Genomic DNA, 21,330 nt, shown 5'->3' on the forward strand with positions numbered 1-21,330 from the left:
GTTCAAAGCGGTATCATGCCCCCTTTAAGCTTCCCTGACTTCTCCCAAAGAACCCCGGGAACTGTAGTTTTCCCGGGGGCGCCCAGTGTGCTTAGGAGACCCCGATTCCCTCCAGTTCCCAGCAAATTCCCTAGGCAAGATAATTAAACCGCTCTGCGAATGGAATAGCGCTCGCCTAACGACAACACCCTGAGGAGAACTATAGTTCCCAAGATGCCTTGGTTTCGGGGGGAGTATTTAGAGAATTTCAAAACTGCCTTAAAGTTCCAGTGGAGACTTTAGCGTTCGGGTCAGCGGTCATTTAACGACATGTGCCTTACCGGATTGCAAAAAAAAAAAAATCCCACCCCCACCCCCACCCCCCGTCGTAACTTGATTTTTGCTCTTATTTTCCTTGCTATGGGGTGTGTGGTTTTGTTTACACTTGAGGAGGGGCGTCCCTCCCCTTCTTACTCGAAAGGACCAACGTCTTGCAAATACGCTCTGAGCTTCTCTCCTCTCTCGCTAGGGAATCTTGCACCGGGCAACCCGAAAATCGCGGGGGTCCGTAAACCTCCTTATGGGGCGGCAACATTCATGTCAAGAAGCCGCAAACCTGGCCTGTTTTGCACAGGGGGCAAGGAAGCTGGCTGCCCCCCTCCCCAGATAAGAATGGGATCCATTTTTGACCGTGGGGCCAGGGCGGCAGTCGCCGCCCCCCAACATCGCCTCTCTCCTAAATAGAGGCGTTCCTACATATCTTGCAAACAGAGCCATTCCTCTCGCACACTACAAAATGCTTTTGGGGGATGTGTGGAGCTGCCGCCCCCCCCCCCCAGATTCAGACCCCATAAGGTGTGTCGTCCGTCCCCCCACCTGCCGGCTTCCTGGCTCCTCGAGAACACGCGTTCCAAGCCCGGCCACGGTTTCCTCAAATCAGCCTTTCCCGACACCCCCAGATGTTGTTGTACTACAACTCCCATCACCCCCTAGCTAGCAAGGCCAGAGCTCAGGGGCGATGGGAGTTGTAGTCCAACAACATCTGGGGACCCACAGGTGGAGAAGCCCTCAGACATCACCTGCAGGCACCCCCAGCCAGGTGTTTTGGACAACATGAGAACTGCGGCCTTAAATCAACACCTGCAATTATTACGATTATTTTGCAGCTCCACCCCCCCCCCCAAAAAAAATTGCCAAAGGCCAGCCCCCCTGGCAGGAACAGTACCAGGGCGCTTTCTCCTGAATTCCTGCAACCCTTTCTCCTATGGGGTGTTTTTGGGGGGTCGAAAGAGCGTCCGGGTGTTTATAAGACGGCTGCGGAATTGACGGGGCGGTCACACCCACCTCTCTGAATTGGCAGCGAGGTGCCTGGATCGTGTCCCCTTCGCGCCCCCCCCATATCTCTCGGGGAGGGGGAGCGCTTGCAAATAGGGGTGCTGGGCGACCTGTGAGCGGCGGGTTCGAATCCTGCTTGGTTGCAGAATTATGTAAAAAAAAACCCACATCGCTTTCCCATCTCCGCTCCTCCAGTGTAAAGCCAAGTTTCTGGACTCTCCTGTTTCATTTTGGGGGAGAAGTCTCCCCCCATTTATACGAAACAAACCTAGCAAACTCCTTGGAAGGAGAGACTTGGGTTTTTTTGGGGTCCACGTTCCACACACTGGGGGTGTTGTGGTTGTGTGTGTGGTTTTTTACATTACGAAGCCAACGTTCGCCAAATACTTCCTAGAAAACTAGGAGGGAGACTCACAAAACTGGCCTGTTTTTTCCTCTTTTCTCTTGACCCCAGGAAACCTGGGAATTGTAGTCTTTTCGACGCCATGCCACCCACGTTCAAGATCTCTGTCTCTCCCCCAAAACGGGAAAAAAACCCTTGCTTTTTTCTAGCATTGCAGATCCACCTTTGGAGCCACGTGCGATCTGTTTTTCTTAAATCTCAAAAACTGGATCTCCACGCAGAGTGTACAGTGTCCCGTCGTTGTCTTAATATAACCTACTGATAACTCTGTTGTTGTTGTTTAATAAGCAGGAAAATATGTTTGTAACACCATGTTTACACAAGGGAACTAACTGATGCCTTTTTTGGAGGGGGGGCGGGTAAACGAGAGTGGGGTCTCAACTCTCTATCCGTCAACGTTGGTTTTTTTTATTTTGCATTGCGGAATGATCTCGTTCGGCAATTTTTGGTGACTTTAAAAATAAAAACAGAATTAAAAGTTTGCCTACTGGAAAGGAAATGCCTCTGTGTGTTTTGTGTGATGATTAAATGGACGGGAAATTCAGGGAGGGATCAGGATCAGGCCCAAAGGGGCTCATCTGGTTCATCCTCACAGTGGGCAACGAAGATGGCCGTACGCTTCCCGCAGACTGTCTGGCCAGAGTGGTGCATGCTCTGGTTATCTCCCGCATGGACTACTGCCATGCGCTCTACGTGGGGCTGCCTTTGAAGGTGACCCGGAAACTACAACTAATCCAGAATGCGGCAGCTAGACTGGGGACTGGTAGCGGCCGCCGAGACCACATAACACCGGTCCTGAAAGACCTACATTGGCTCCCAGGACGTTTCCAAGCACAATTCAAAGCATTGGTGCTGACCTTGAAAGCTATCTCCAGGTCCCCCAATTAACTTCTATCTCCAGGGTCCCCCAATTAACTTCCATCTCCTGGTCCCCCAATTAACTTCTATCTCCATGTCCCCCAATTGACTTCTATCTCCAGGGTCCCCCAATTAACTTCTATCTCCAGGGTCCCCCAATTAACTTCCATCTCCAGGGTCCCCCAATTAACTTCCATCTCCTGGTCCCCCAATTAACTTCCATCTCCTGGTCCCCCAATTAACTTCCATCTCCAGGGTTCCCCCATCACCTGGGGCTGCCTCCAGGTCTCTGAGATCTTAGTCCCTGGGGTGCTCCTGTTGCGACATCCCAGGTTCAAATCCTCCCACTCGGCTCTGAAGCTCGTTGGATGACCGGGGGGGGGGGCATCTCTCTCCCAGCCTATCCTACCTTACATGTTTGTCGCTAGGGTAGAATGGATTGATGGGGAGAGAGAGCTGTATTTGCTGTTTGGCGCCAGGGTGCTTTGCTGGGTGGGAAGAAAGATCAACATTTTGATCTGCAGAACATTTAAGTTTTCTGCCCTGCTCTCATTTCCAAAAAACACCATCCTGGAATGCCGCGTTCCTAATCACCGACACATTTTTTTTACACGGCTTCACACGCTCTTCTGCAAAACTTCTCTTTTCAGGCAAAGGAGAGATAAAGCTTTTGATCTCTCTCTTTCCAGGCCCGGAGAGCAAAAAAGGAGCATTGTCCTGGGCTGACCTGTTGAGATTCAGCTGGACACAGCTGTCCCAAAAGATCTCCTTTCCTCCACGCCTCCCTGGCCAACGGCAGCTGCTGCCTGAATTTTGCAGCAGGGTGGCAGACGAAAACAGCGGCTTTCTCCAACCGAAGTGAGAAACTTCCTTTCCGTTCGCCGTGCCACGAGAGAAGCCGACTTCTTGCCACCAAAGGTTTTCTCCCCACGCACAAAGAGGCCAGGGAGACAGCTATAAGCCGTACGAAGCCATGTTCCCCCCGACCCTGTGCTTGGGGGGCTTCCGGCTTTCCCCATCGGTTGTCAGGCAAGCAGAATTTGTGCGCTTGTTTGGGGGCGAATCTTGCGGACCGTCAGCTTTTAAAAAACCCGCTTCATTCTTCCAAAGCATCTTTATTCATACGCAAACATATGCAGGTTTGAAACAGGTACGTCGGTCCAGTAGAATTTGTGCAATTCGACAACCAAGGTTATTTTCTTTGGGCCAGCAGCTTTGTATTTGCAAGGCTGCGCCCTACCCCGAAGACGAGGGGGAACCTTTAGAAATTCAGATATTTCTGGGGTACCGCCCTCCATCGTTGGTTGTGCTAGCTAGGAGTGCTTGGAGCTGAAGACCCAACAACCGAAATCCTGTTGTTCCCTGTACCTCTACTCCTGCCCAATCCCATCTCCCCAAAAATACCCCACAGCTTTGGGCTACTGGATTGTTTCTAACAAAAAAAAAAACTGCACTTCCACTTTCGGATTAAAAAGGATCTGGGGCAGCCCACCCAGTTCGGCAGGGTAACAGATAACAAAATTATTATCCTTATTTTTATGCGTCCCAACTTCTTCCGCGCCTTGGATCCTGAGCTGATTTTTGTTATAATTAAACAGGAAACAACAACAACTTAAGAACAAACCATTCCTCTTGCAACACTTCCAGGACAGACGGAAAGGTTTATTAAAGAGATATATAGGGTTAAGATCGATAGGTGCAGGGGCTTAGCTCAGATCCACCAAAGTCTTGCCATTTTTCGATGCCCCAAAAAATGGGCGGCAGTGAGCAGAGGAGACTGGGAGAATTGGGGGGAAAAACAGCTTTATTCAGTTGAGAAGATTGTACAAATGGCGGCTCGGCTTTTTTTACACACAGGGTGACCCATTGCGGAAGCTGGGATGGATACGGATAGCAAAACGACCCAAAATTATATATCAGCCCCCTGGCTAACACCTGATATTTGGGGACGCGTTTTTTTAAAGAGTCTCATCGCTTCAGAAGTTACGGACGGCAAGGGCCACCTGACGAGGGCGGGAGAAAGAGACGGGAAATAAGTTAAACCTCTGTACAGGAGAAACGAGCGTTAGGCAAAATGTGCAAGCGATCAAAGCTGGCGTGTGGCCCCCTCCTTAAGTGCCAGGGGGTCACGAGTTGCGTGCCGGGAGGGGGGTAAGAGATGGGGACCCCAACCTCCCCCGGGGCGGACATCAGTGCAAAACGGAACAAAAAACGGGCACCACCAAAAACGACACAGGTTCCGAATGGTATGAAGGGGATGTTCGCACCCAGGACTTGTCGGGACCTGAACTCGGGACCTCCCGGACTCTTGAGTCGCTGAGCTCAGAAGCGAAGCAAAGTTCTCGTCCTTTCTTCTTCCGAACTTGAGCAGGGACGCTGCCTTAATACTGAGCCGAATCGCCTGTCGAGTTCGGCATCGTTCCCAGTGGCGTAGCGGGGGTGCGGGGGGGGGGCGACTGCACCGGGCGCAACATCTTGGGGTTAGGGGGCACAAATCCATGGGTTAGGGGGCGCAAATTACTTGCCTTGCCCCGGGTGCTGACAACCCACGCTACGCCACTGATCGTTCCAGGCGGGATGTGTGTGTGTGTGTGCCTGCCCCCTATGCCAGCCCTACTCAGAGACATGTCGATTTGAACCCGGGACCGGAGCAGGCTGAACTCTGCCTACCCTTCTGCAGCCTTTGCCCACAGAACAGCGAGTTGATTTCAAATCGTGGTTTCAAAAACCACGACCTCCGGCCCCTTCCCAACCCGCAAGACGTCATTGCTAAAAAATAGGGGGTCCTGCCTTCGCCTCTGCCATTAAGGTACCGAGTTCAAGAAACCTGGGCGAGACAGCAGGTGATGTCGGAAAGGGTGGTGTTGCGGCGAGGAGCTTGATGGAAAACAGGAGGAAATCTGGGGTGTTGGAGGGGGGTACAAGGAGAGGTTGGTGGTGGAGGGGTTCAAGGTGGGATATGGGGCAGGGGGCGTCCTTAGAGGGCGGTCTTGTCTAAATCCACTTTGACGGGCAGGAGTGCCGCTTCCTCGTTCTCCGCCGGGCAGATGGCGACGGCGATTACGGGCCGGAGGGAATATGGAAGGGAGCTATCCAGGTCTTCCAGATATTCTTTGTCCCCGTTGATACTTAGGGGCTGTGGGGAAAGGGGAGAAAAAGAAGGGGAAGATTTGCCCGTTTATTTTCCTCAGAAAGAATATTTTGCTAGCGCCACAGGGAGTTCGACTCAGCAAAACCAACTTCACCTTGAGAGCCGGTTCTTAACCGGGATTATTTTATTTTATTTATCGTATTTTATAAAATGTACACACCGCTCCGTTGTTGAAAAAGAACCGTTGCAGCAGTACCTTGGTTCTCAAACGCCTCGGTACTCAAACAACTTGGAACCCAAACACTGCAAACCCGGAAGGAAGTGTTCCGGTTTGCGAACCTTTTTCGGAAGCCGAACGTGCTCCGTTTTGAGTGTTACACTTCCGATTTGAGTGTTACACTGAGGTCTGTTTCTGCTATTTATTTTGCGTTTTTTTTTTTTGTGGCTCTTTTTGTTTTGTTTTTGGGACTGTGTGGAACCCAGTTCAGCTACTGATGATTGGAGTGTGAGACTGCAGTACATTGTTTATTGCTTTCATTTTTATGGATCAATGGTCTCGTTAGATACCAAAATTCATGTCCAATTGCTATTTTGGGGGTTGTTTTTAAAAGTCTAGGTAAAGGTAAAGGGACCCCGGAAAATTAGGTCCAGTCGTGGCCGACTCTGGGGTTGCGGCGCTCATCTGGCTTTACTGGCCGAGGGAGCTTCTGGGTCATGTGGCCAGCAGGACTAAGCCACTTCTGGCGAACCAGAGCAGCACACTGAAACGCCGTTTACCTTCCCGCCAGAGTGGTACCTATTTATCTACTTGCACTTCGATGTGCTTTCGAACTGCTAGATGGGCAGGAGCAGGGACCGAGCAACGGGAGCTCACCCTGTCACAGGGATTCGAACCGCCGACCTTCTGATCGGCAAGTCCTAGGCTCTGTGGTTCAGACCGCAGCGCCACCCGCGTCCTAAAAATCTGGAACGGATTAATCCGTTTTGCATGACTTTCTATGGGAAAGCGCGCCTTGGTTTTGGAACGCTTTGGTTTTGGAACGGACTTCCGGAACGGATTGTTTGAGAACCAAGGTACCACTGTATATATACTGTATTTTTCGCTCTATAAGACGCACCAGACCACAAGACACACCTAGTTTTTGGAGGAGGAAAACAAGAAAAAAAAATATCTAAATCTCAGAAGCCAGAACAGCAAGAGGGATCGCTGCGCAGTGAAAGCAGTGATCCCTCTTGCTGTTCTGGCTTCTGGGATAGCTGCGCAGCCTGCATTCGCTCCATAAGACGCACACACATTTCCCCTTACTTTTTAGGAGGGAAAAAGGGAGTCTTATAGGGCAAAAAATACGGTAGAGAGAGAGAGAGAGAGAGAGAGAGAGAGAGAGAGAGAGAGAGAGAGAATATTGCAAATGGAAAAAAAGGCTCACTGCCCATCTCCCCCTTTGGCGCCCAATCCATACCTGTGTCTTGACGTGCTGATCAGGAGCGGTCACCAAGCTCGCACAACTGAGCCACAACATCACCATGATTGACAAGAAGAGGCAAGCGGCCAGGATCCATCGCGGCAGCCCCGAACGTCTGTAACACCCAGAGGCCCCCCGCCAGAGAGAGACGACGAGATTATGGCCGGCCATGGAGGGGGCGGACGTTTCGAACTGGCTGGTGGGGGGAGAGGGAAACGGGGAGGGGGGGCCGGGCGGTGGTTGGGTGGGTGGGTGGGGAAAGGGTGGGGGGAAAGGACCGTCAACAACGTGGAAGAGGGGAACAGGTGAGTCTGGCCAGGTGAGCATCCCTTCTGTGGGAGCTCCGCCCCTCCGCCATCTGCACCCCACCCACTTTCCCAGCTGGCCCCGCCTCCTTGCCTCTGGCCCCGCCCCTCAAAGGTTTGCTTACAATACAATTTCCAATGAAATATGGGAAAAGAACACTTTTCATGTGCGCAACACAGCGGCTAGGATTTTAATAGCTGGAAATTGGGAAGGCGATAGAATTCCCACCAAAAAAAATGATTGGCAAGCGAATATTTAAGAACTTACAAAAAGGACTGGGAGGATGAGAGGAAAATCAAACCAGGAAGTTAATAAAGATAGGATAATATTCAAAGAATATATTAAAAAGTACTGCGGCCGTGCTCCTGACAGATTTAGATTGAACCTGGAAGTGTAAGGAAATTATAAAAATGAATTTTTCTTTTGACAAGTAGCAGGTAATAATAATAATAATAATAATAATAATAATAATAATAATAATAATAAAGTGTGTATAGGATAATAGGGTGCAAAAAGCACAATGAGTTGAGTTGGGAGTTAAAGTACGTGTAATGTCAAAGGATTATGTCATTAGTGTCTGTGGTTTATTTATGTTGTTTGCTGGTGGTGATAAGGTGTGGGGGGCAAAAATGGGAAGGTTTCTCCCCCCACACACCTCCTTTTCACCCAGCCGCTTTGCAGACCCTCAGGTACCAGCCACAGACTTTGACCCTCACCTTGCCTCCATGAGGACTAAGAACTTGTCTTTTCAAACAAAAAATCAAATACGAAAATAAAGCGGATATTGGCGTCCTTTTTTAAAAAAAAGATGCCTCCTATCCTCCTGGGCCTGTCTGCATATTTATCCTCAATCCCACCCCCCATTCCTCTCCCTGTACCCCAAATATCGCCCCCCCCCCACTTCTTTACTTGGACATGCAGCCCAGGAAGTCGTGTTCTGGGGGCGCCTGGGTTTCTGCCGGGGGCGACGATTTTGCTCTGGCTTTCGGCTCCTCCACGGGGGGTTTCTCCCGAAGGCCTGAAGGGGCGAAATACGGGAAGGGAAATACGGGGCAGAAAAAGAGACCCATAAATGGAAGGCCGAGGAAATAATGCAAACCGCCGGCACCAGCCGAGAGAGGGAAAGTTTGCAATAAACCCAGGAGCGGTTTTGCGGCGTCCCCAAATTCCCACGACGTCCTGGGTTTTGCAAGGATGTTAAAAATCTTTTCCAAGCAGGCTGGCCGTCATCCGAAGGCTCCAGCTGGGGGAAATCGCCATGCGATAAATCACTGCGACCCCTAAACTGCGGAGACCCCTCTGCACAGAGGTGTGTTCGAGCACATATTTCGGCGAACACAGAAGATTCATCGCTTTGGCCTTCTGACACATGAGATGTGTCTTTTCCGCAGATGCCATATTTCTGCGATTGTTGTTTAAAACTGCTTCCCGTCTTGCCGTTTAAGGCTTGCAGCCTGCCCTAGGCCCTTGGCTTGAAGGGCAGGTGATTAAATAATAACAAAAAAATAAGTTTTATAACCCGCCCTTTCCGGTTCAAAAAACCGGGCTCAGGGGGGCTAACAACAAATTAAAAACACTGAATTAATGCAACAAAAAACAGCATGAAATACAATAGAAAACGTGAATAACAATAAATTCAGAATTCAAAAATCAATTTGGGAGGGAAATCTATCCAATAGACATTAGATGATCACCAGGGCTAGCTGGCTAAATTAGTCCAATTTGGGCCAGCGAGGAGGCCAGGGGAGAATTAGCTGTGGGATGCCAGAGCGGGGAATCTTCATAAAAAGGGGAGAGGGAGGGAAGGAAGGGGAATAAAAGATCAGGCTAAGTTCAAATTGAAAGCCAGGCGGAATAGCTCTGTCTTACAGGCCCTGCAGAAGGAGGTTAAATCCTGCAGGGTCCTGGTTTCATGGCACAGAGCATTCCACCAGGTCGGAGCCATCACTGAGAAGGCCCTGGTGGAGGATAGTCTGACTTCCTTAGGGCCCGGGACCTCTAAACTATGATTATCCATGGACCTTAAGGTCCTCTGCGGGGCAGACCAGGAGAGGCAATTAATAATAATAATACTAGCAAAACCAATACTCTCTTTTACCTGTGTGGGGCTTCAAAGTGTTGGAGGTTGATGGCGCCCAAGCCTTTTCCACAACCTCCGATTTGGGTGCCTGGACTTCTGGAACTGGATACTCGATCTCTGGCTGAGACTGAGGACAAAAAGAAAGACAGTCTTTAGAATCGCAGAATTGGCTGGGGCCCCTAGAGGCATCTAGTCCTACCCCTTGCAATGCAGAAATCTGGTTACGTATGAAACCTTCGAAAATCACAGGGAACGCTTCTGCAGAGCATGTTTCCCGTATATTGCGGTTTGCCTCCTAAGACGGGGAATACACAGGAGAAATTATTTTTGGTTTTATATATATATATATATATACATTTTTACTTTTCCCAGTAGTGATGTATGGAAGTGAGAGCTGGACCATAAAGAAGGCTGATCGCCAAAGAATGGATGCTTTTGAATTCTGGTGCTGGAGGAGACTCTTGAGAGTCCCATGGACTGCAAGAAGATCCAACCTCTCCATTCGGAAGGAAATCAGCCCTGAGTGCTCACTGGAAGGACAGATCCTGAAGCTGAGGCTCCAAGACTTTGGCCACCTCAGGAGAAGAGAAGACTCCCTGGAAAAGACCCTAGAATCATAGAATCATAGAATCATAGAGTTGGAAGAGACCACAAGGGCCATCGAGTCCAACCCCCTGCCAAGCAGGAAACACCATCAGAGCACTCCTGACATATGGTTGTCAAGCCTCTGCTTAAAGACCTCCAAAGAAGGAGACTCCACCACACTCCTGGGCAGCAAACTCCACTGTCGAACAGCTCTTACTGTCAGGAAGTTCTTCCTAATGTTTAGGTGGAATCTTCTTTCCTGATGTTGGGAAAGATGGAGGGCACAAGGAGAAGGGGACGACGGAGGACGAGATGGTGGGACAGTGTTCTTGAAGCCACCAGCATGAGTTTGACCAAACTGGGGGGGGCAGTGGAAGACAGGAGGGCCTGGCGTGCTCTGGTCCAGGGGGTCACAAAGAGGCGGACACGACCAAACAACTAATCAACAACATCACTTTGTGTTTCGTTCGAGTTTCCCCCCACTCACCGCTCCCTGGTTTTGCCACCCAACCCTGCCAGCTGCACCCACCTGGAAAACGACGACTTTCCCATCGTCAGCCTGAAGGTAAAAGGTCCATGTGGAGGAAATGAAACTCTGCGCTGAGCTGACGATATCGTTGCAGAAGCTGGAGACGAGGTCGAAGACGGAGAACGAGGCAGGCTTCAGGTCCAGGACCTGTGTGAAGATAGGTGTGAGCCAATCTGAAAACTCCCCAAACCCTGAAAGGTTGGTTTCTTACAGACGCTTCGGGTTACAGATTCCGCTAACCCAGAAATAGTGCTTCAGGTTAAGAACTTTGCTTCAGGATGAGAACAGAAATCGTGTGGCGGTAGTGGGAGGCCCCATTAGCTAAAGTGGTGCTTCAGGTTAAGAACAGTTTCAGGTTAAGAACGGACCTCCACAACGAATTAAGTACTTAACCCGAGGTACCACTGTATATATGCGGGTGGTGCTGTGGGTTAAACCACAGAGCCTAGGACTTGCCGATCAGAAGGTCGGTGGTTCGAATCCCCACAACAAAGTGAGATCCCGTTGCTCGGTCCCTGCTCCTGCCCACCTAGCAGTTCGAAAGCACGTCAAAGTGCAAGTAGATAAATAGGTACTGCTCTGGCGGGAAGGTAAACGGCGTTTCTGTGCTCTGCTCTGGTTCGCCAGAAGCGGTGTAGTCCTGCTGGTCACATGACCCGGAAGCTGTACGCCAGCTCCCTCTGCCAGTAAAGCGAGATGAGCGCCGCAACCCCAGAGTCGGTCACGACTGGACCTAATGGTCAGGGGTCCCTTTACCTTTACCCTTTACCACTGTATATGGGCAAATAAGATGGATTCATTCATTCACTTAGAGGCATTAAGACCATTGAAAGGGTCCGGAGGCTGGATCAGGCCAAGCGGTTCAGTGTCCTCACCGTGGCCGAATGCCCCAAAGAGCTTAGGAATACAGACGAGGCTCATCATCAGCACCCAGAAAAGACCAGCCGGGTTGCAAGAGCTGCAACTAAGTGAGAGGGTCCGAATGGGTGGGCCTTCGCTCCACCCCCTCACCTATCTGCAAGGTTAATGATAATAATAATATTTATTTATACCCCGCCCATCTGGCTGGGTTTCCCCAGCCACTCTGGGCATCTCCCAACAGAATATTAAAAGCACAACAGAACATCAAACATTAAAAACTTCCCTAAACAGGGCTGCCTTCAGATGCCTTCTAAAAGTCAGATAGTTGTTTATTTCCTTGACATCTGACGGGAGGGCGTTCCACAGGGAGGGCGCCACCACCGAGAAGGCCCTCTGCCTGGTTCCCTGCAATCTCACAACTTGCAGGGAGGGAACCGCCAGAAGGCCCTCGGAAGATGGACCTCAGTGTCCGGGCAGAATGATGGAGGTGGAGAAGCTCCTTCAGGTATACTGGACCGAGGCCGTTTAGGCCTTGAAAGGTCAGCACCAACACTTTGAATTGTGCTCGGAAATGTACTGGGAGCCAATGCAGATCTCTCAGGACCAGTGTTATGTGGTCCCGGCGACCGCTCCCAGTCCCCAGTCTAGCTGCCGCATTCTGGATTAGTTGTAGTTTCCGGGTCACCTTCAAAGGCAGCCCCATGGAGAGCGCATGGCAGTAGTCCAAGCGGGAGATAACCAGAGCATGCACCCCTCTGGCTAAACAGTCTGCGGGCAGGGAGGGTCTCATCCTGCGTACCAGATGGAGTTGCCCTGGACACAGAATTGACCTGCACCTCCATGGACAGCTGTGAGTCCAAAATGACCCCCAGGCTGCACACCTGGTCCTTCAGGGGCACGGTTACCCCATTCAGGACCAGGGAGTCCCCCACACCAGCCCGCCCCCTGTCCCCCAAAAACAGCCCTTCTGTCTTGTCAGGATTCAGAAAGGCGATGCCTGCAGCCCACGTTGCGATCCAAAAGCCTGCGCCGACACACATTTGCAGACACACACTCTGCCTGTAGCGACAGGTGGCAGGATGAGTTGTTTGGGCACAGGATGTTCCCTGCCCACAGCTTGGCTTTGAAAGAAATGTCGAGGAACCAGGTTCCTAAGCTCTTTTTAAGACTAAATGGCACTCTAATCCCCCAACACACATATATTTCCCCCCTGACAGTCAGTCTCATAAAATTGGCGAAAGCAGCTACGCTGTCCCCTCTTGGCTGAGATTTCGATGCCAAACCCACACAGGGGCCAATTTAGTAGTAATCTGGATGCCGTGTTTTCGCAGAGAGAGAGAGGAGTTTGGGGTTCCAGCACCCCTTTTAGGCTTGTTTGCGTACTCCCAGAGGAGTGGCCGACTCTGGGGTTGCGGCGCTCATCTCGCTTTACTGGCCAAGGGAGCCGGCGTACAGCTTCCGGGTCATGTGGCCAGCAGGACTAAGCCGCTTCTGGCGAACCACAGCAGCGCATGGTAACGCCGTTTACCTTCCCGCCAGAGGGGTACCTATTTATCTACTTGCACTTTGACATGCTTTCGAACTGCTAGGTTGGCAGGAGCAGGGACCGAGCAACGGGAGCTCACCCCGTCGCGGGGATTCGAACCGCCGACCTTCTGATCAGCAAGTCCTAGGCTCTGTGGTTTAACCCACAGTGCCACCCGCATCCCTATAGCTTGTTTAGCTTATACACTGGTTTACCTTCTCTCCCCTGCTGTCTGTCTCCGGCAGCTGAGTCCTGCATCCCGTCGTACAACCGAACTGTTCATCGCCACCAGCGTAAGCTTCCATACAGGCTAAATTGTCAAGGAGGGTGGGGAGGAAGAGATTGGGGGGAAAGAGAGGTTACCCGCCGTGTCTCTGTGTGAGTCTGCACTCTTTCCGATGGGGCGAGGAGTACTGTCGCGTCTCTGCACTTGGCTGTGAGTTTGGGGGAAATCTCCCAGCGGAATTACTTGCCTCCGACTCCCTGAACGAGTCCCTGCTCTGGTTTTGCTACCTCCCGACCGAAAGACTTTACTGCCTTCAAAAAGACAGAGTCTATTGCAGAGTTAATCACATCCTACAAGGGGAGGGGTCCCCCCCCCTTGTTTCGTGCCTGTCCCCACCTGCAATTTTCCATTATCTTTCCCCTCCGCTCGGCTGTCTGTGGGAATCGGTTGCAGAATATAGGCAGTGGGGAGATGACAGCCGTTTAAGTGGAAAGGAAGTTCTGGATAATGTAACCGAGCGAGGTTTGGAGATGGGGGGGTGTTGTTTGTAAGGAGGAGGGGCTCAGGCTCACCCGATTCGCACTCGACTCTCGTTGCGTTCAGGTCGGCCGTGGCGTCCACAAAATGACAGATGGAAAACAGCCGGCAGCCCCGGTAGCAGGCGTTGAGGACTGCATCCTGGAAAAAAATATTTTTGTAGGGGAGGGAAGAGTGGAGAGAGAAATTAAAACATTGTGCATGTCCCGCACAATGACAGCATCTTAAAAAGCAGAGACATCACCTTGCCAACAAAGCTCCGTATAGTTAAAGCCATGGTTTTCCCAGTAGTGATGTATGGAAGTGTGAGCTGGACCATCAAGAAGGCTGATCGCCAAAGAATGGATGCTTTTGAATTCTGGTGCTGGAGGAGACTCTGGAGAGTCCCATGGACTGCAAGAAGATCAAACCTCTCCATTCTGAAGGAAATCAGCCCTGAGTGCTCACTGGAAGGACAGATCCTGAAGCTGAGGCTCCAAGACTTTGGCCACCTCAGGAGAAGAGAAGACTCTCTGGAAAAGATCCTGATGTTGGGGAAGATGGAGGGCGCAAGGAGAAGGTGACGACAGAGGACGAGATGGTGGGCCAGTGTTCTTGAAGCTGCCAGCATGAGTTTGACCAAACTGTGGGAGGCAGTGGAAGAGAGGAGGGCCTGGCGTGCTCTGGTCCAGGGGGTCACAAAGAGGCGGACACAACTAAACGACTAAACAACAATGTCCCGCCACTGTCACAGAATCATAGTTCCCTTCCTGTCCCATTTCCTTCGATTTCACCCTATAAAAAACCCAGTCCGGACGTTCGGTCTCTTGGTCACATCTAGGTGTGACCAAAGGATGGGGGCCAGAGGTTTAGGGCTATGCAGGCGGACAGAAGGGCTGGAAAACAGAAAAAGGTACTTTTGAGCGGGGAGATGTTAGTTCAGCCCCCCGACACACCAAACCTAGAATGCGGGGGAAAGCTTGACAATATATGTGCCTACCTTCAAGAGGTGTTGTACGGGTGGGTGGCTGAGATATATTTTTAAAATATTTATCAAAGGAAATATTTGCAAGGCCCCTGTCTCTCTCATATATAGGTATGGTGCTAACGGCAATAAAAGCCATTCGTTGAAAAATGGGCAGCGATGAACCAATTAACTGTTCTTAATCGCCTGGTTGGAAAAGTTTTCAGCCCATGTTTAAAAGTTGGAAAATGCCGCAGAAAATCTAGTGTCCCGGTCAGGTAATCTGTTCTTCCTGGGTCAGAACCAACTTGGGAGTCCCGTGTTCTGGGCACCACAATTTAAGAAGGGTATCGACAAGGATATTTTTTGGGCAACCGAGATGGTCAAAAGGGTCTGGAAACCGAGCCTGATGAGGAACGGTTGAAGGAGCTCAGTATGTTTAGCCTGGAGAAGAGGAGATAGGAGAGCCGTCTTCCAAATGTCTGAAGGCCTATCACAGAGAAGAGGGAGCAAGCTCGTTTTCTCCTGAGCACGACTCGAGTTTTATATGAGAGTTTTATTTATTTATTAACGTTCTTATGTTACATCGGCAAACGTTATCATATCACTTCACAAAGCTTATTATATTTTCAGCATGTATACAAAGTTTATAGACCTAAAGAAAAGAAACAAGGGCAAAAAACTATTCCAAAATCATATATGTACCAACACTTTGGACTTCTTGTCTATCCCGTTGTATATTCCTTTTTTATTGTAGATTTCTTTACATTTTATCTATCTATATATCTATATAAGGGTCTGGTGACTTCTGTTTCAGGGTATCTGAAGAAGTGTCCATGCACACGAAAGCTTATATACCCAGAACAAACTTAGTCTCTAAGGTGCAACTGGACAATTTATTTAATTTATTTCAATAGGGACAAATTTAAGGTAAAGTTATAGGGACCCTTGACCGTTAGGTCCAGTCGTGGCCGACTCTGGGGTTGTGGCGCTCATCTCGTTTACTGGCCGAGGGAGCCGGCGTACAGCTTCCGGGTCATGTGGCCAGCAGGACTAAGCCGCTTCTGGTGAACAAGAGCAGCGCACGGAAACGCCGTTTACCTTCCCGCCGGAGTGGTACCTATTTATCTACTTGCACTTTGACGTGCTTTCGAACAGCTAGGTTGGCAGGAGCAGGGACCGAGCAACGGGAGCTCACCCCGTCGTCGCGGGGATTTGAACTGCCGACCTTCTGATCGGCAAGTCCTAGGCTCTGTGGGACAAATGTAAGGTTCTGCAATTAGGCAGGAAGAACCAGGTGCACAAATATAGGATTGGGAGGGGACACACCTAGCTTACTAGCAGTACATGTGAACAGGATCTGGGGGTCTTGGTGGACCACAAGCTGAACCTGAGCCCACAGTGTGATGCAGCAGCAAAAAAAGTGAATGCTATTCTGGGCTGCAACCACACCTGTCCAGATCAAGGGAAGTAATTGCCTTTCTCTATTATTTTGACCTTGCCGACAAAGGTCCGTATAGTCAAAGCTCTGGTTTTCCCAGTAGTGCTGTATGGAAGTGAGAGCTGGACCATCAAGAAGGCTGATCACCGAAGAATGGATGCTTTTGAATTATGGTGCTGGAGGAGACTCTTGAGAGTCCCATGGACTGCAAGAATATCAAACCTCTCCATTCTGAAGGAAATCAGCCCTGAGTGCTCACTGGAAGGACAGATCCTGAAGCTGAGGCTCCAAGACTTTGGCCACCTCATGAGAAGAGAAGACTCCCTGGGAAAGACCCTGATGTTGGGAAAGATGGAGGGCACAAGGAGAAGGTGATGACGGAGGATGAGATGGTGGGACAGTGTTCTCGAAGCTACCAGCATGAGTTTGACCAAACTGCGGGAGGCAGTGGAAGACAGGAGGGCCTGGCGTGCTCTGGTCCAGGGGGTCACGAAGAGGCGGACACGACTAAACGACTAAACAACAACAACAAATTATTTTGACATTGCAACACACTGCTTCCAGAGAGCTTTCTGAGTGAGTGTTTTGCAAATGCTTGCATATAAATAACACAAATATATATATATATATATATATATATATATATATATATATATATATGCAGGTTTTGGTGTCCTCGGGTGTCTTCCCGTGTAAAAGTTGGGGTGTCTAGGCGACGTTTCGACGAGGTCTCACTCGTCATCTTCAGGCTGGTGCTTTCGGCTTCTTGTTACTGGAACAGAGCGGGATCTCAATGTTTGAGTTCCTATAAATACTGTAGAGGGGGTGTGGTGTCTAGCCTCCAATGTTCTGGGCAGAGAGGAAGTTCCCAGGCTAGTGTGCCTTTTCTTCTTTTGTTCCTTAATTACTTGAGAGATACCTTGAGTGATTTCTTGAGTGATATCCTGAGTACCACTTAGGTGGGTCATTAGGTGTGGATTAGTTGCTAAAGTCTTTGTGTCTTGACCTCTTGAACTTTGTGAAGAGTTTTCCTGAGAAGATGGCTGTATTGCACTTAGTTGTGCTTTGGCTTGGCTTCGTGTATAGGGGCGAGCTGTGGTTTTGTGGCTTGTGTCAGCCAGATCTGTGTAGGGATTGCAGGGGGGTGCAGCATCCAGAGGTGCCACCATGGATTGGCTACTGGATGGTGTCAGTAATTCATCTGTGGAGAGGGTCTGGGTTTGGGTCTGGTGTGGTTGATTGGTGTTGGCGTTCTGTGTGCCTCTGGATCTGGTGTCAGTTTTTGTGGGGAGGGCTAATTTCCAGATGTCTGGCAAGCGGGATGTGTCGTCACGCTTGTTCATGTTGTGAGGGTGTTTCTCTATCTCGATGGCTTCCATGATTATTCTCTTGTGGTGATGTTCCGTGTTAAAGAGCAATTTGGAATCTGCAAAATTAATTTCGTGTCCTGTTTCTTTCATGTGTTGGAAAAGAGAGGAAGTTTTTTCTTCTTTTTTGACGGCATTCTTGTGTTCTGCGATACGTGCATTTATTCGTCTGTTTGTTTGTCCAATGTACGTGGCTGGGCAGACTTTGCTGGGCAGACTTTTGCACCAACCAAAAAATAGCCAATATCCTCAGAAACCCCAAGGATAAAATCCAGTTGGAAAACCAAGGGATCTATGAAATACCCTGCAAAGTCTGCCCAGCCACGTACATTGGACAAACAAACAGACGAATAAATGCACGTATCGCAGAACACAAGAATGCCGTCAAAAAAGAAGAAAAAACTTCCTCTCTTTTCCAACACATGAAAGAAACAGGACACGAAATTAATTTTGCAGATTCCAAATTGCTCTTTAACACGGAACATCACCACAAGAGAATAATCATGGAAGCCATCGAGATAGAGAAACACCCTCACAACATGAACAAGCGTGACGACACATCCCGCTTGCCAGACATCTGGAAATTAGCCCTCCCCACAAAAACTGACACCAGATCCAGAGGCACACAGAACGCCAACACCAATCAACCACACCAGACCCAAACCCAGACCCTCTCCACAGATGAATTACTGACACCATCCAGTAGCCAATCCATGGTGGCACCTCTGGATGCTGCACCCCCCTGCAATCCCTACACAGATCTGGCTGACACAAGCCACAAAACCACAGCTCGCCCCTATACACGAAGCCAAGCCAAAGCACAACTAAGTGCAATACAGCCATCTTCTCAGGAAAACTCTTCACAAAGTTCAAGAGGTCAAGACACAAAGACTTTAGCAACTAATCCACACCTAATGACCCACCTAAGTGGTACTCAGGATATCACTCAAGAAATCACTCAAGGTATCTCTCAAGTAATTAAGGAACAAAAGAAGAAAAGGCACACTAGCCTGGGAACTTCCTCTCTGCCCAGAACATTGGAGGCTAGACACCACACCCCCTCTACAGTATTTATAGGAACTCAAACATTGAGATCCCGCTCTGTTCCAGTAACAAGAAGCCGAAAGCACCAGCCTGAAGATGACGAGTGAGACCTCGTCGAAACGTCGCCTAGACACCCCAACTTTTACACGGGAAGACACCCGAGGACACCAAAACCTGCATTCCTGTACCCGTGAAAATCTACGAAAGCAAATATATATATATATATATATATATATATAATATCCATGCACATCGCTTAACGCAGGCAACCCGGAGATACAAAAACTCCAGGTTAATGTCTCGCTTGTCAAATTGCTCTCACCTAACGTTCAACCCAAATCTACCCTCCTTGTTAACCTAAGCGCATTGTCCATTTCTGCACTAACTTCGAGGTTTTGGGGTTTTTTTGCAAACTGCCCTAAGGTTTTTCCCATTTGCTTTCCTTTTTCCAATTCAGCGGTGCAAAGATCTTACGAATCAGATAAATAGATGCTTTTCGACAGCAGGTTGGCAGGGGAACAGGATAAGTCTTCTTTAATGAATAGAAAATTCAATTTGGAAACAGAAAAGTGAAATAAAAGCAAGCCTAAAGAGGACGTTTTTTAAATTAATCCGACGGAGAGGAAAAAAAATATTATTGTTATTTTTAAATTGCCTTCCTGTGGAATTAGATGGAGGGTTAAAAACCGTCTTCGCTGCATCACCTTTGCGATTGTCCCAGGAACATTTGACTGACAGGAAGGACATGAGAGCAGCCTCTTTGACTCGATTCTGCAACACAATTCACGCCCCTCAGTTGGCTCTGGATCAGCACCAAGGAGAGAGGGGGGCGGCTGCAGAGAACCTCCATGGCCAGGAGCAATCTACCAGGAAATTGCCAGCAAGCGGCGGAGGAAAACGGGGGCGCCTGCGTGCGCACACACACACACACACACACACTGACCTCCAAACCAGAGGCCGCATTTAAATGGGCCAAGAAATCTTAAATGTCTTAAAGAATTTAAGGATTTAAATACCTTAAAGAATAATGATTGCATAGCTTGCAAACTCGGCCTGCTTATTTTAATCGCGTCCCCTTCTCTCAATGCATCCCATACTCCTTTCGCAGCACTGCACAAAATTAATTGTGTATGTTGCAAACACGGCTGATGCAAAACCCAATAAAAATTGAATGCAGAAGAACAAAAGATGTTTTGGGAGATGAAATCTCTCGCACAGTTTAGGTTGTCTGCAGCTAAATCCTACGCAGCGTGGACCCATTAACAGAACGGGACACAAGTCGTCTCCTTTTGTTCCAGTGGGTCTACTCTGAGTATTTGGGCTCCCAAAGGTGGAGGCCGAAAGCCCCAGGAAATTGGAAAGAAGTATAGGTTGCCTGTCTGCAAAAGAGATATGGGAGGATTTTAGCTTGGGGGGGGGGAGCTATAGACAAACAAAACGAAAAATCAGGCAGCGTCTTTATCTGAACGTTTTTGACGGACGAAGAAGAGGAGGCAGTGATGGATTGGTACCCGCAGAAAGCAGATCCCACATGCAGGAAAAAATAAATTTAATTAAATTAAAGCACCTCACACCTAAATAAAGCAAAACACCAGATATGCCCCCCCCCAATCAAAACGGATAATTTTAAAATGGCATGTTTCGTTTTTATTTAAAAATTATTCCCCCTCCATTTTTTTTTTCTTCCCTTAAATCTTTCACGTCTCTCTTTCCTTCCATCCTGGAAAAGATGGATGCTGGTATTCTTCCCAGTTTAGGGGGCCACGAGGAGCGGGGGGGGGGGCGCAGGCAGAGACAGGCATCAAAGGGTTTTTAATCTGCGTTATTTTTTATTCTCCTCGGAAATTTCTGGGTGCGTTTGAACCGAAAACAAGACCCTGGCGGAAAAGGCCACCTTGGAAAGAGCAGAAGCCCTAGACGCTAAAAGACCAAATTTATTCCCGATTTTAAATACGACAATCGCTTTTAACTGAGCACGAATCTTGGGTTGATTCAAGGAGCAAATCTATTCCCTGCGACGGCTTTTAATGGCGCACGAATTTCGGGAGCTCAAAGGAGCAAAATCTACGCCTGCTTTTAAATAGAGTCGCTTTTAATCGCGCGCACATCTCGGGTGCTGAAGGAGCAGGTCTTTTTGCTGCTTTTAAATAATAATATTCGCTTTTAGCCGTGCACGGATCTTGCGCGTTTGAGGCGTGCGCGTCCTGGGGTGCCATTTCTCTGGATGGCTTGGCTGCAACGCCATCCCCGACTCCGAGTAGACCCATTGGAACCACGGGGCGAGCTTGGACCTGGGTTTTTCCTCTCTCTCTCCCTTTGGGGGCAAGGGGTCTACTCGGAGTAGGAGCCTGCGCCGCGCGCCCCTGGGTGGGTTACCTTGGCGCCGGGGGTCTGGAGACGGAGGCTGGGCGCGCAGCGCGCTTGGCAAGCGGAGATATCGCCCAGCTGAGCCGAGAAAGGGTCGCCGTCTCCCGGCGGAGGAGAAGACGAAGGAGGAGGCGGAGGAGGAGGAGAGGAAGAAGGGGATGATGATGATGAAGAAGGAGAAGAAGCAGCGCCGGCGCCGAGGGCCGCCAGCCCGGCCCGCGGGAGCAGCAGGAAAAGGAGCAGCACTGCGCCTTCGGCCATCCTGCGCGCCTGCGATGGAGGAGAAGATGGAGAGGCCCGAGGAAGAAGAGGACCAGGAGGAGGAGGAGGAGGAAGGCAGCCGAGGGAGCCCGGAGCGCGCGCAGGAGGAGAAGAAGGAGGAGAAGCGTC

General features: G+C 49.7%; 1 protein-coding gene across 2 annotated transcripts; it reads right to left on the reverse strand.

Moving 5' to 3' along the window:
• Positions 1-5,175: 5,175 nt before the first annotated feature.
• Positions 5,176-21,274, reverse strand: TMEM59L (transmembrane protein 59 like). 2 transcript variants are annotated; one of them, XM_083720626.1, is made up of 8 exons: positions 20,950-21,272; positions 13,814-13,919; positions 13,231-13,325; positions 10,630-10,776; positions 9,534-9,642; positions 8,345-8,453; positions 7,127-7,244; positions 5,176-5,711 (listed from the first exon to the last, which is right to left on the reverse strand). In XM_083720626.1, exons 1-8 carry the CDS (start codon positions 21,199-21,201, stop codon positions 5,553-5,555), a joined length of 1,095 nt encoding a protein of 364 aa, XP_083576752.1. In that variant the 5' UTR covers positions 21,202-21,272; the 3' UTR covers positions 5,176-5,552. The 2 variants fall into 2 exon arrangements, with proteins under 2 accessions (XP_083576752.1, XP_083576751.1); XM_083720625.1 differs by having other exon boundaries at positions 5,220-5,711; positions 7,127-7,325; positions 20,950-21,274.
• Positions 21,275-21,330: the final 56 nt, after the last annotated feature.

This window comes from Podarcis gaigeae (genome assembly GCF_964106915.1).
Source record: "Podarcis gaigeae genome assembly, chromosome: 18".
NCBI classification, from domain to species: Eukaryota; Metazoa; Chordata; class Lepidosauria; order Squamata; family Lacertidae; genus Podarcis; species Podarcis gaigeae.

Bases quoted from the DNA above. Each gene is read 5' to 3' on its own strand.
- TMEM59L (XM_083720625.1), bottom strand. From the start codon at position 21,201: ATGGCCGAAGGCGCAGTGCTGCTCCTTTTCCTGCTGCTCCCGCGGGCC. The intron at 10,777-13,230 runs GTAAACCAGTGT...ATCTTCACACAG, and splicing joins CAGACAGCAGGGGAGAGAAG to GTCCTGGACCTGAAGCCTGC. The intron at 9,643-10,629 runs GTGGGTGCAGCT...TTTTGTCCTCAG, and splicing joins GGAAAGTCGTCGTTTTCCAG to TCTCAGCCAGAGATCGAGTA.